The sequence below is a fragment of the Zeugodacus cucurbitae genome, chromosome 6 (assembly GCF_028554725.1).
Source record: "Zeugodacus cucurbitae isolate PBARC_wt_2022May chromosome 6, idZeuCucr1.2, whole genome shotgun sequence".
Taxonomy (NCBI): domain Eukaryota; kingdom Metazoa; phylum Arthropoda; class Insecta; order Diptera; family Tephritidae; genus Zeugodacus; species Zeugodacus cucurbitae.
The window spans coordinates 27,480,674-27,496,190 of NC_071671.1; the positions used below are offsets into that span (position 1 = coordinate 27,480,674).

Sequence of the window (15,517 nt, forward strand, 5' to 3'; positions counted from 1 at the left end):
ATCACAAAATAGGTTTACACTGCCACTTTTCAAATCCATATTAAAGATAAAATTTTATGAATAACTATAAACTGCTTTGTCACAGCAGTGCTTCATACTAATCAAGACAAACTACGTAATTTTTTATATTTATATTTATTTACTTTTCTAATGTATTTATGTACTAATATGACGGTATAAACTGGCAAATGCCACAAAGTCAACAGACACACACGCACACACATACACCGGGATAATTGCCGCAATTGAAAAGTGTTTACTTAAGCATTCTCGTGGTGATTAGATATCTAAGAAAGTCACTGCTGCTTACTGGTTTTAACTAATTCCACCGATATCAACGCTGCCATGCGGTGTACATACGGCTCAAGTTTAACATGCAGACGTTAACTGGAGTTTGCGTCGTATTTTTTGTTTTTGTTTTTGTATTTTTTTTTTTTAGGAATTTTGCTACTATTTATTGTAGAATCATAATTCAATTTCGAATATATACATTGATTCAGGAATATATATATCAATATATAATTATATATACATAAATATATATATATACATTTATAAATGATTCTATGATTGCTTGTATGTTTATTCGTCTTTGGTTGGGTCCACATTTATTTTCGTCACTAAAATTTAATCTGCTTTTTGTGGTATTTAAGATTACGCCGCCGCCTCATATCAGCGACTTAACAAGCTCCCTGGCTGTTAATTATGACCTTAAACAAGAAAAGACGCAGTAATTAACCACGCTTCCTTCTTGGGTTATCGCAATTTTCGTAGAAGCAATAAGTGGACTGCGGTATAATGTACATACATAAGTGTGTGTTTTAAAAATAAATTCGACCACAAAATCGCATATTGCCGTTAAACTGGTTTCAACTAGTTGATATATGAAATTTGTGAAATTATAATTTTACCCTGAAGTATAAACAGTGATTGATTCGTTTGTTTTGAACCCAGTAAGCAATAAGAGAGGATAGGAAATTGAAGTTACCCAAAATAAAATAAAATATGTTTTTTCAATTTCGTTTCAGTTGTAATAGTGAATTACTGAATTTTGTTCTTTGATCCGACGTTTATTGCGAACACAATAATAAGAGAGATTTGCTTATAACTATGTAAATAAAATTAAAAAAAGATATAGGTTTTGGGGTCTTTTGAAATAATATTTATTTTTAAGGAAGATAATGAAATTGATTGGGAAGTTCTTATGCATCTACCTTGTACTCAGAACCAGATACCAAGTGATTACTACCTATTACTCGCTATAGTGAATCATTTTCCTGGTAAAAATCGAGTTTCGAAATTCGAATTCGATTCAATATCGAACAAAATGGTGCATATTTGACCTAAATCAGATCATTTTATTGCCTGGACTGGACACCAAGTGATTACTGCCTATTTCTGGTTATGGAGAATGATTTTGCTGATGGAAAAAATCGCATATCGAAACACGAATTCAATTCTATTGGTCTACGAGGGCTGCTATATATATTTCTGGCCTAGGCAACACTAAGTGTTGCCAGGTGCAGTCTGACATTTCCATTGGAAAGTTTGACATTTTTTAGCATAACATCACTCAGAACGTTTTGTCATTTAATCGTGAATTGTTTTATTTACAGGGAATTAAAAAATTCATCTCGGCCAAAAAATGGAATTAACTCGTGAACATTTTCGTGCGATCATTTTTCACAACTTTCGATGTGGATTATCGCGACAAGAGTGCATCGATGAACTGAAATCTTTGTATGGCTATGAAGCACCATCCTATAGCACTGTGAAAAACTGGAACAACGAATTCAATCGTGACCGACGCTCGCTCAAAGACGAATTCCGTGAAGGTCGTCCAAAAAGAGCCGTGCCTATGCATGCCTATGCGTATGCATTTCTCCCACCAGCATACATTCGATATTGCATGAACACCTGGCCGTAAAAAAGGTTTGTTCTCGTTGGATCCCGCACAATTTGACAATCGCTCAAAAAAAGTGCTTCGAAAATTGGTTTGAGCGCTGCAAAAGTGTATAAATCTTGATGTAGAATATTTTGAAAAATAATAAAACCATTCTCGTTGATAAATATTCCTATATTCATTATTAGGGCAGAAATACATATAGCAGCCCTCGTACAACTTTGCTTCCGCCGTTTTTTTGTAAATTTAAGGCATTTTTATACTCTCGCAACAAAGTTGCTACGAGAGTATTATAGTTTTGTCCACATAACGGTTGGTTGTAAGTCCTAAAACTAAACGAGTTAGATATAGGGTTATATATATCAAAATGATCAGGGTGACAAGAAAAGTTCAAATCCGGATGTCTGTCTGTCCGTCCGTCCGTGCAAGCTGTAACTTGAGTAAAAATTGAGATATCTTGATGAAACTTGGAAGACGTATTTCTTGGCACCATAAGAAGGTTAAGTTCGAAAATGGGCGTAATCGGACCAGTACCACGCCCACAAAATGGCGAAAACCGAAAACACTTAAAGTGCCATAACTAAGCTATACATAAAGCTATGGAAGTAAAATTTGGTATGAAGGATCGCACTAAGAAGTGGCATATGTGTATGTAATTTTTTTGGCGAAGTGGGCGTGGCCCCGCCCCCTACTAAGTTTTTTGTACATATCTCGCAAACTACTAAAGCTGTATCAAGGAAACTTTCTAGAGTCGTTTGTTTTAGGTACTACCTTATACAGTCCAAAAATGGAGGAAATCGGATTGTAACCACGCCCACCTCCCATACAAAGATTATGTTGAAAACTACTAAAAGTGGGTTAACTCAATAACGAACAAGTAAGGAAGGGCTAAGTTCGGGTGTAACCGAACATTTTATACTCTCGCAATTTATTGATGTAATTTTATAAAGACAACACAATTCGACCCATATATTCGGCATAAAGTTCAATAGAATAACGAAAATCATCATAAATAGTATATGGGGACTGAGGTAATTCCTAAACCGATTTCACTCGTTTTCACCACCAAGATACAACGTATTGAAGACTATACGCTCACTTAATTTAATATTACTTATAATTAGGTATATGGGATCTGGGGGAAGTTATGACCCAATTTTTACCATTTCAGGTACAGAGAGAAACTGTTATAAGAAAAAATTCAGAGGGAATGAATTACATTAAAATATCTGAGGGATTTACCTATATTTTCGGTGAAAAATTAACCTTAGGCACTGAGTTCTTCATGTTTGATATCAGGGGCCTTGAAAAGTCATGGTTCGATTTTGACAATTTTTCCACAAGTGATGTCACAGCTCAAATACAGTATTTGTGTAAAGTTTTATTCCGCTAGCTTCATTGGTTCCTTATGAATACATTATAAAGTGAACGAATCAGATGGAATTCAAAATTGGGTTATATGGGAAGTAGACGTAGTTGTGAACCGATTTCGCCCATATTCCACCCGTGTCATCAGGGTGTCAAGAAAGTGTTATGTACCGAATTTCATTGAAATCGGTCGAATAGTTCTTGAGATATGGGTTTTGACCCATAAGTGGGCGACGCCACGCCCATTTTCCATTTTGTAAAAAAATCTCAGTGCAGCTTTCTTCTGCCTTTTCTTATGTAAAATTTGGTGTTTCTGACGTTTTTCGTTAGGGAGTTAACCCACTTTTAGTAATTTTCAACCTAACCTTTGTATGGGAGGTGGGCGTGGTTATTATCCGATTTCTTTCATTTTTGGACTGTATAAGGAAATGGCTAAAAGAAACGACTGCAGAAAGTTTGGCTTATATAGCTTTATTGGTTTGCGAGTTATATACAAAAAACCTATTTGGGGGCGGGGTCACGCCCACTTTTCCAAAAAAAATTACATCCAAATGTGCCCCTCCCTAATGGGATCCTATGTTCCAAATTTCATTTTCATAACTTTATTTATGGCTTAGTTATGACACTGTATAGGTTTTCGGTTTCCTCCATTTTGTGGGCGTGGCAGTGGACCGATTTTGCCCATTTTCGAAAGCAACCTCCTCAGGGTGCCAAGGAACATGTGTTCCAAGTTTCATTAAGATATCTTAATTTTTACTCAAGTTATCGCTTGCACGGACAGACGGACAGACGGACGGACGGACATCCGGATTTCAAATCCACTCGTTATCCTGATCATTTATGTATAAATAACCCCATATCTAACTCTTATATTTCTTGGTGACACAAACAACCGTTATGTGAACAAAACTATGATACTCTGTGCAACAGGTTGCGAGTATAAAAACGCCAGAAACACTAAATTTCACGTAAGAAATGGCAGATGGAAGTTGCACTCAGATTTTTTTACAAAATGCAAAATGGGCGTGGCATCGCCCACTTATGGGTCAAAAACCATATCTCAGTAACGACTTGACCGATTTCAATGAAACTTGGTTTGTAATAGTTTCTTTACATCCCAAATATATGTTGTGAAAATAGGCCAAATCGCTTCACAACCACGCCTACTTCCTATATACCAGAATTTTAATACGATCTGAATCGTTTACTTTACAATATATAAAGTAAGCACTAGTAAAGATATCGATGCAGAATTTTGCACAAATACTACGTTTATAGTGTGGCAGTCCCATTCTAAAAAGCACCGAAATCGGACCATAGGTTGCCAAGGCCCCATATATCGAACATGAGGACCTCGGTGCTTCTAACCTAATATTAGGGTTTCCAACTTTCAATGGACTTTATACAATAGATATGACGAATATGTGGAACAAATTGTGTATTATATAATATTAATTAAGTTAAACAAATAAATTGCGAGAGTATAAAATGTTCGGTTACACCCGAACTTAGCCCTTCCTTACTTGTTTCACTTAGGACAGCCTCACCGTAATTCCGCAAATGTCGAGAATTCGGCTCAAAAAGTGACATTTTCAGTTGAGAATAAGTTTGGGATGCAAACAGATCTTTACAAATATTTTGTTGGGTTAATGTTGGCACAAATGTCCAAGGTCGATATAAAAAAAATCGATTTAATCGACCAGTGCTTGACCCTAGAGACATCTATTGAAAAACGGCGGAAGCAAAGTCGTAGACCTATATTTAAATCGATAAAACGGTGTATATTTGGACTAAATCGGACCATTCTAACTAAGCTAAATAAAACATAAAATTTTTTTTTTTTTTTAAGAGCAGCCCTTGACCGGATAAAATCCGGGTCAACTCCGGTGCGTAGAACCGGCTGCTGTGGGAGTTGTAAAACATACAATGTAATGCATCTCTTTTTACTAGTACCAATATATGATTTTGTAACCTCATGAACGATAGAAGGAAATTTATTATTTATTTAAAAAAAATTTGAGAGTAGTTCATTTCGTTTATGACGTTGCATGTAGCGATTGTATCTACCTTAGAATTAGTAAGTTTTTACTTCATTTTACTCAAGCCATTTATCTAGCAACAATGCTTATTGGGTAAAACCAGCCAACTTTAACTTTATAACATATGCAATACATACGGACAAACAAACAATATTTAATAATTTTATTTCCTAAGCGCATTATAACTCACTTCTTTTTTTATAAGCAAATTTATATTTGCAAGAGCACATTACGAGTACTCGTACAATAAATACTACACTGAGTATTTCCAAATACAATAAAAATGAAATAAAGCATGAAAAAAAACAAATATTATAGGCTTATTATCTTATCAGTGACATTTGTTGACTTGAATTTGTGCACATGTTGACATATTATTCGGTGATATTGATAATGAAATTGTACGCTATAATATAACAAAAGTTATAAAAAAAAAAGTTGCAAATACAAAAGTCAAGAGAGCGTGCGTCAGACAGTCATATAGCCAACAGCCGACAGCCGAATTGTCATTTGAATGGTATTGACAAACTCCTCGAAATAATCTAATAAAATCTACTAAAATAAAAGTAGCGTTTAATTATCGCAAAACTTGTAGAGAAATGCTTGACTTAAGTATGTTCTACACGCTCTTACTCAACTGACGTCGGCCAGAATACAATATATACACACACACATGCAGCAATGCGCAATGTGTTAGCCAACGAACGGCCTTCAGCGCGAAAAAAATCGCAAACCTTTTTTTGTTGTTGTTTTTGTTACTAAAATTATAAGACATTTGTGTACACGTACTAGTATAACAGTATTTTCTACGCAGCTTTTGTCACAGTGTCTCACATTTAGTATTTTTCCCATAATAGCGGAATTTTTGTAATAACCACTACCACTGACTAAGCTGGTTGTCTATCTGTCTGTCTGTCTGTCTGTTAGCTCATGTATCGGTCTGATTGCTACAATCACATATTTTACAATTTTTTTTTTCTTTTCCTACTGTTGTATGTAATCTTTAAATCATTTTGCATTCAATAAGAGCGCGTACAATATGAGTACAATGCTGCCGTCGCTCGCTCAACTTGTTGATTTGTACACACGAGTATGTATGTATGTATGTGCAGGCATGTTGAATTGGTTGCTTGCTTGGCCTGATAAGGCGAAAGGTGACTGTTTTATTGCCCCGAATGATAGCCTCTGTTACATGGAGTAGGCACCTTTATTGACATTCGAACGTTATCAACAAAAGAAATAAATAAATATATGTGCCTGTTAATCGCATTGATGCCGATCGTTGCTTGTTGAAATGCGCCTATAAATGTACGAGTATGTATGGATGTCTGCATATTATTTGTATTATTATGTAGTACACTTGATTAAATATGTTTGCTTGTTTAAATGTGTAGTACAATGAAATGCTGTTATAAATTTATACCGTGAGCCTATTAGAGCTTTAGCTAGTATTTACAGTTGAATGGAAATATTTTAACCACTTAATATAAGACACGTTAATAACACACTAAGAATAGCCACTCAAATGCGAAAACACAAACAAACACACATATTCATACAAACTGTAGCACACAAAATTTGAGTTGAGGACCTACGGCGACTGGCGTAAAAATTGATAAGCACCACACAAGCAGATAACGTGGTCATAAATCAAGTATTTGTTTTTTTTTTTCTTTGGTTTCAAATGAATTGAACCTAGCTCACCTTAAATTTCACATTACTTGTCGAATCAGAATTGGCCAATGACTTTTCGGAGGGTGTGTAACGTCCTGCACCCTCAGCGCTTGTGGCAATCACATTGTTGTTGCTGAGACTTGCGTCACCATCGACGCTGTAAATTACACCGCCGGCCGCATTATTATCAGCCGGTCCACCCGATATACGACCGGTAGTGGTAGACGCTGCCATTGTAGTATTGCTACCACCTTCCGCCAAATATAAATGCTTTTCATAGCATGAGGAACATATTTGCACCATGCCTGCAGTAATTAAAAAAATACATAATTATTTTAATTTTTTATTTTTTTTGCAAAGTCAGGGTTATCGTACTCACCCTGTGGACTGATTGGACTAGCATTTTTGAAAGCTTTCATTGTTTTTATGAAGGGATAGTAGGGTTCACGCTCCGCATTTGGACAACAGTAGACGAGTCGCAAACGTGAGGAGGGCGTATCGCCGCCACATGTGTAACAAACAAATGTGGTGCGTTCTGTGACGGATGTAGGTTTCTTACGTAACGTATAGGAGCGTTCATTTTCAGGTGTTTGTGTAGTCTATAGTGAAAATAAGAAATATAAATATATTTATTTGTTTAGTAAAATAGCGTGAAATATTTATAGTAGTATAAAAACAATGTACATGTGCCATATCTTAGCTTATAGAACTTATTGACAAATATTTGTGCACTTCATTAACAACTAATAACATTAAAATAATACAAAATAAATATTTGCTTATATTTTTATAATAAATATGATAATTTCTTGTGTTTATTGGTTTATTTTTTTACAAGTTAAAAAGTAGTTCTAAAAATGTGTGTAATTTCTTAACAAATAAAAAATTATGGTAGATTAGAAATCTATTAAAATTCTAGTTCTATTGTTTGCTAAACTTGTAATAACAAAGATAAGATAATTTAATAAATAAATAATAAGCAATTTTTTGTAAAAACAAACATATATTACAAGGATGAATTCCGAACTTCAGTTATAACAGTAATTTATTAGAAATAAATAATAATAAAAAAATTAGAGAAAAAATTAAAATAATGAATTTTTAAATTCCGTTATAATTTCTGTCATAACAGTAAGTTATTCAAAATAAATAATAAAAACTTTTAGCAAAAAAAAATAAAATAATGAATTTCCGTTGTAATTTCAATTCTAATACTAATTTATTAAAAATAAATAATTAAAACTTTTAGCAAAAAAAAAAAATAAAATAATGTATTTTAATGTAAATAAAATAATGCGGAATCACATATAATTATAACATTATCTACAGTCATTTATAAAATTGAAATAGTTTGGCTTAAAGAAATATTTTTTTTTCCTTCCAAAAAATTTTGGCGCATATATTTTTATTTTTTAAACCATTTAATTTGTATATAATTAAACTTAAATATTAATTATTGATTTAGTATTAATATTATGTAGTAAAAATATATATACTTTGTTTACACTTGAAGTGAAATTAAATTTTATATCTATTTGTATACAAATATAATAATGTTTCATTAGATTTTATTTACTTTAAAATTTTCTCTGTTTTATTAGTATTGTTGTTAAATAATCTATATTTGTTTGTGTTTTAATTTTTATTTTCGTGTTTAAAATAGTTTCCTCTTTTTAATTTTTTTTTTATTTTTTTGCATATAAAATAAAATTCATTTTTAAAATAGCATTTTTATGAATCTTCTGTTTATCAAAAAAAAAAATTTCAAATTTTATTAAAAAAAAACAAAATTTTTTAAATTTTTATTGAAATACTTTGTTTTAATTTTTATTATATAAATTTTTTCTTAGTTCACTATTTTCATAATTTTTCCCTTTTCAAGTTTTGATAACATAATTTTAAATTTTATTATATTTTATTTTATTTTTTTAATTTATAATATTTCTTTTTACTCTAAGACCAATTTACACTTTTCGTTATGTATTTATTTGATTGGATTATAGTTAATTCTAAATTCATTAAAACTTGTTATCTCATTTTAAGATTTTTATTGTTTTATTTAGTTTTAAGGGGTTATAGATACTACCTCTTCAAACAATTTTCAAAAAATCATTTTTTTTTTTAAGTTTTATTAAGTGTAATATTTTAAAACTATTCTTTGAAATTTTGAAGTTGATTCGATAATTATTTTTTGAGTTTTTCGACAAATAACAAAGAACGCCCGGGTACTCCAAAACGCTAGTGTGAAACTTTAAATGTGTTTTTCTCAAAACTATGTTTTTTGAATTGGTGAAAACGGTAACTCGAAAACCGCTCAGTAGATTTTAATAAAATATATACAGATTTTAGAATACATAATAAACTTAGGCTGATGGGAGGATTTTTTTCCCGAAAATCTAGAAAAAAATTTCCCGAGGCCGCTATTTTGTTAATTTTTGAAAAAAAAGCTTTGATCAGACCAAGGATTTTCTATTTATAAAACTAATTTTTTCTTATCCGTTTGATTTTAGATGCATCTCCAAAGACTTATGATAGTCACCGTAAGGACCTGTTTTTGGAACTGGATCAATACAAACAGCTATACTCTGGAAAATATAATTTTTTTCAAATTTTCGTAACTTCAAGTCAAAACATTATGTAATAATGTCATATTATTACTTTTGTAAAATAACATGATTTAATAGCAAAAAAAAAATACTGAAATTTATAATTTTTTCGTGTCTGTGACTAACCTATTTTTATATAATAATTTTAAGGAGAGTTTTTTCAACACTTTTACTTTGCAGAATATAATAATCTATTTTGTAATGCATTAAGAAATAACCTAAAAATTGCGAGAGATCGTTCAACAAAAACACCAAAAACTAGTTGTTTTTAATGTTATTTCATTTTTTTTAATTTTAGTTTACACTAAAATTTTTATATTATTAAACTTTAAAAAATAAAAAAAAAAAATGTTTTTCTTAAATTATACACATTTTTTAAGGAACTGTTTTTATTTGTACAATTTTTTTCTATTATAAAAACTTCTCGGTAACGCGGAATATTTTTAGTTGTTAAAGTATTCCTCACATTTTATTTACTTTTTAAGTGCATAATTTAATTTATTGCCTACCATTTATGGTATTTAACTTAAACATTCCTTATATTTGTATATCAATTTTTTTTCCTATTGACATTAGCATTATGCATGTTTTTTTTACGCTGCAATTTACCTTCTCAACCATCTTATCTTTAAGTATTAGGTAAGTTTTTAATTTCTTATAATCCTTCCAGTTATCGTTTTCCAACAATTTCCGCTCGTTTCGCATGCACACCGCAGCCGCGTCCGTTTCGCGCAGTTTTAACATTGTGCCGGTGGAGGTATTTGTTGTTGCAACAGCAACAGCGAAATCGATCGCAACTTTATTATTATCACTACAATCTGACATTGCCTGTCGTACGCGAAAACCCCGCTCGAATTTGCATTCATTTAAGGGTCACACAACAGAATTTTATATAATTTTCGCACATACACAAACAAACACACTTAAGATTATATAAATATATAGTTTACACGGAACTGCGATGCATCATTATCTATGCCGTTATACTATATATGCATTCAATGCAGTAGGAGTAAAGTAATTGTAGATGGCAATTGTTGTGCGAAAAGGTTAAGAACACTTTTGAGTATGTACGGCTAATTGTTGTTGTTCTGTATAATATATAAGTACAAGTGTGTGTATAATTTTTCAAGCGCTTCGTAATTGGCGGAGTTTTCTCCTCAAAATTTACACTCAACACCCACAGCCTCGCACACAATTACTACGAAGTATATTATTTCGTATTTAGCACACACAGACAGGAGTAATTATTATTAGAGCGCCAAGTGATTTATAAACTTTCAAATGCTGATAAGCGATCGCGATCGCAATACACACGAATTTAAATATATGCAAATTCATGGCACTTATTTCATATATGTATAAGCCGGAAGCACTGCTTATACGCGTATAAATTTTTTGATTTTTATACTTTTTTTTTGTAGGTTTATCTAAATTTCTGTCACCAACAACAACAAATTATACTTTTTTTATATTTTTTTGGCACTTTGCATTACGAAATTGCCTTTTATTATCTTTCTTATCTGACATTTGTGATCTAATTACTCACGCACAGTAGCAGTATGACACACATATTTATGTACTTGTATCTAGCTTGTACAATGGTTATGTACATATTTGTACAATTTTTTTTTTAAAGCACACAATTAAAATTAAAAAAAAAAAAAAAAAAAAATTACACAAAAATTTGGTGTATTGTTTGTGCAGTTCTAAATGCCATCAAGTTACTACTTGGAGCGGTAAATCAAGCGCCACCACTACCACCACTTGCACTGACACGACGATGACGACGGTGATCACGATGACGGCGACATTACTGACGCCGCAGCGCTTGCTTGCTTGCTTGCGTTGTATGGTGTGAAACGTGTAGGAGCACGCTTCAGACCCGACTGGGAGTGTGTGGCGCGGCGAGAGCAATTCGAACCCAAAATCCACATTGGAAAACTGATAACAGTGGGAATCAACTGTGTATGTATATACAATATATAGAATCCCGAGCCGACAGTATCAACGTAAATAGAAACAACAGTCAACTATACTGCCAACCCATATCGCTCAATGTAATCTTAAAACAAAAACTGTTGTACTCCACAACACAATAGTTAATATGAAATCATATGAGACTCTGTCGACGACGCAGCGATACGACGTATCGACATAATATATGTACATATTTGCAAATAAAATAAACATAACCAGACATTCAAAGTGGTTATAAAATTCGGTACAAAAATGAGTTAGCAATCACAAAAATAACAAACACTGTGTAAATTGTTGGTATGCCACTTTGTTTGCACTTCTTTTTTAATCGAACAGCTGTTTTTTTAAATAGCTCTACTAAATGCGAGTACTTGAAAATAAAATTAATTTCTTTATTGACTTTACTGTGTTAAGTGTAAAACGTGAAAGATAAAGGCCACGAGTTGCTACTTTTTGGGTGTTTTTAAACATGCTCTTAGGAAATTTTATACAAAACACTTTATTATAGCAGTAGATGTTTGGAAGGTTCTAGCGTGGGTGAGGCGATATTTCTAAATATAGTTTCATAACTGTTTTCGAACATTTATACAAACGAATACGGCAGTTCTTCGATGAATATAGGACTTTAAGATTTGCCATCAAAGATTTGATGGATTCCAAAAATAATATGAGTTATTTCTTCCTTATAAAGCGGAAAACTACTGTTGAGTATATATTACAACTTTATGTAAACCTTAAGGGTAATTTTAGAGAAATTTAGCAGATATGTTTCAAATGTCAAAGATACTATTTTTGTTGTTATTAGTTTAATTAATAAATATTAAAAAAAAATATAAATATTAAAAACAGGTAAGGAATAGCTAAGTTCGGATGCAACCGAACATTTTATACTCTCACAATTTTATTTTGATAAATTGGATTTTATTAAGATAACACACAATTTGACTCATATATTCGGCATAAAGTCCAATAGAAAAACTAAAATCATCATATATAGTATATAAGGGGTGAGGTAATTGCTCCGATTTCACACATTTTCACCACCAAGGTAAACTATATCCAAGACTATACTTAATTCTGCTAAGATATCTAAGAGATTTACCTATATTTTCGGTGAAAAATTACACTTAGGCACTGAGTTTTTCATGATCGATATCTAGGGTCCTGAAAAGTTATAGTCCGATTTCGACAATGTTTACACAGGTGATGCCATACCTCAAATGCAGTATTTGTGTAATGTTTTATTACGCTACTTTCATTGGTTCCTAATGTATATATTATAAAGTGAAGGAATGAGATGGAATTCAAAATTGTGAAGTAGGCGTGTTGATTTCAACCATTTCCATGTCATTACGGTGCCAAGAAAATATTATATACCGAATTTTATTGAAATCGGTCGAGTTGTTTGTAAGATATGGTTTTGACCCATAAGTGGGCGATGCCACGCCCATTTTCAGTTTTTTTTATCTAAGTGCAGCTTCCTTCTCCCATTTCTTCTGTAAAATTTAGTGTTTCAAAGAAAGATGTGTAAGTTTCGTCAAGATATCTTGATTTTTACTCAAGTTATCCGTTGGACGGACGGACGGACGGACGTTTTGTCATTCTGATCATTTTGATATACATAACCCTATATCTAACTCGTTCAGTTTTACTTACAAACAAACGTTCTGGGAACAAAACTATAATAATCTCTTAGCGTTCTTGCTAAGCAACCTTGTTGTGAGAGTACAAAAAGCAAATAAACGCTATTGCTCCCATTTAATCGGAAATAGTCGCTCATAGTTGACCTAGTTTCATACAAAAAAAATAAAAATAAAAAAAAAATTGTTTATTAAAGGTTGATGTGTGTTTTAGAGCACGTGCCGCTGTAGATTTTTTGGTAGTAAATCCACGATGAATTTCAGCTCTCACACAAATCTGTGACGCAGTGTTATTTTTTTAGAGCATATTCATTACGCTGACGTTCGCCGCACAGCGTATATACAACGTCATTTAGTTGCTTTCAGTTAACATTTTCCATTTTCTTCTTATTATTTTGCACGTTCGCAATTAAAATTGTAAACTAGACTGACATACAGTTTTTTATGAATGATTTAATTCTATATTAATTTTAATTACTGCAAACTTTCCTTTATATTTATGCATACTTATTTGTTACTGATATATAATGTTACAAATATATATAAATATTTATAAAGACATAATAACTGCATTTGTGCATATTAATTGTTGCTATAAAAATGCTTAGAAAAAAATTTACACACAGCCTAGCTGACACCTACCTGATAGTTATTCCATTGTTGTATGAGATGTTCATAGCATAATTGACAGGCCTGTATCATGCCACGTGGATCTTTGGGACGCGAGCGCGGTGGGCGCGGAATTTGTTCATTGAATATCGGAAAATATGGATGATGACGACCCTTCCCATCTTTTGAACGCACAGTGCTCAGCTCAATGAGACTGCCACGTCGCTGCTCATCACCGCAGACGTAACAAACTTCAGTTAATGAATTCTTGTCGGGCATTGACAAGTCTAAGATGCCGACATCGACTTGATTGGTGGCATTACTGCTAGGTGAGGGATTTCGAAACATTTGGCGTGAGGTGCCGCATGACAACATGTATGGTTCACAGATGTTATTTGCTGAATTACGCAAATCTAAGGCTGCACTTGCATCGTCAATATCAGCCATTGAGGCGGCTTTGGAGTGGCCGCCAACAACTCCAGCCGGCATTCCATAGTCATAATGTGGACTGATACGATCTTGTCGTTGCTGTTGTTGTTGTTGCTTACTGTCCGCACTTGCATGTAGCGATTTTTGTGTATCATTTAATGAATTGAGCTCATTACGCGCTGTTGCTGAATTCATACACGAAATCTGACCCAATTTAAATTTATGATGAGCAAAAGAGGACGATTTGATATTTATCGAGTCATATGGTGATGAACCACTACCGACAGGTTTGCGTGTTTCCACAGTTGCCGGCTCTTCATTCATGTGTGTCACACTCTTAGGTAACTGCGTGGTGCCAGTTTGTTTTTCTTTTGGTTGCGGCGTCATTTGGCCATTCAAGGTAGCATTGAAATTTCGATTATAGTAATCACAGTATTGTTGTGCCGTTGAGCTAGGCGTGTTATTCGTTTGAGCATAATGTATGGACGATGACGGTTCGTTCGGTTGCAAAGGATAATATTGATTTGTCACATTCGATTGACGTTCGTAATCGGCGCGATTGGGTGTGCGTGGTACGCCACTTAAATAGGCGAAATCTTCATGCAAATTGCCATGCTGTAAATGTTCGGCACTTAGTCCCAGCACCTGTGCAGCGTACTCACCCTGGGTTTGTATGTCGGCGCCAATGTAACTTTTGCCATCAACTCGTTTCATATGATACAAACGTTGTAAATGCGGTTTCTTCTTTCGTTCGTACGAGTCCCATTGTTCACGCAAAGAACGATAACATAGCATACAAGCAATTACATAGGGTTGTGTAGTCGTAACCTTAGGTACACCATTAGGTGGTTCGTGCCGTTCCAAAAATGGGAAATACGGTTCAGTTGGACAATCTTGATTAGGACGCACGCGTAGAGATTCGCAGCCCCCACTACCGCCACACACGTAACATGTGGGGAAAATACCATCATTAGCGGAATTTCCGATAGTATCACATTCCGAAATATTTGCTGGATTCGTTTTGGATGATGGACGTTGAGGATGGTAGTACACGGCTTGTGTTGGATGCTCTAAGTTATGGTGCATTCCCATATAGGGTGAAGTTTTCAATTCGGGTGATAGTGACGTTACAGGATGTCCTTCAGCAATTTTTGGCGTTAATTGTTGTTGTGTTTGTGCAGGCACGCCACGATGCTCGTTTTTCACATGTACTTTCCCCTTTTCCATAATATAGTATATCTAAAATAAATTTTACACAAATGATTGCAA

The 15,517-nt window shown here is 33.3% G+C and overlaps 1 protein-coding gene across 3 annotated transcripts in view; it reads right to left on the reverse strand.

The window, feature by feature from the left end:
- Window positions 1–15,517, reverse strand: part of Spen_4 (Protein split ends) — a 39,514-nt gene that overhangs the window by 23,823 nt on the left and 174 nt on the right. For 2 of the 3 annotated variants that reach the window (XM_029042725.2, XM_011190174.3), the window contains exons 2-4: window positions 13,853–15,487; window positions 7,364–7,583; window positions 7,015–7,289 (exon numbers count right to left, since the gene is read on the reverse strand). In XM_029042725.2, the coding sequence (XP_028898558.1) occupies window positions 7,015–7,289; window positions 7,364–7,583; window positions 13,853–15,475 (2,118 nt within the window). In that variant the 5' untranslated portion in view covers window positions 15,476–15,487. Of the gene's footprint in view, window positions 1–7,014; window positions 7,290–7,363; window positions 7,584–10,199; window positions 11,629–13,852; window positions 15,488–15,517 lie in introns of those variants that run through there. The other variant, XM_011190177.3, reaches the window with a different exon arrangement.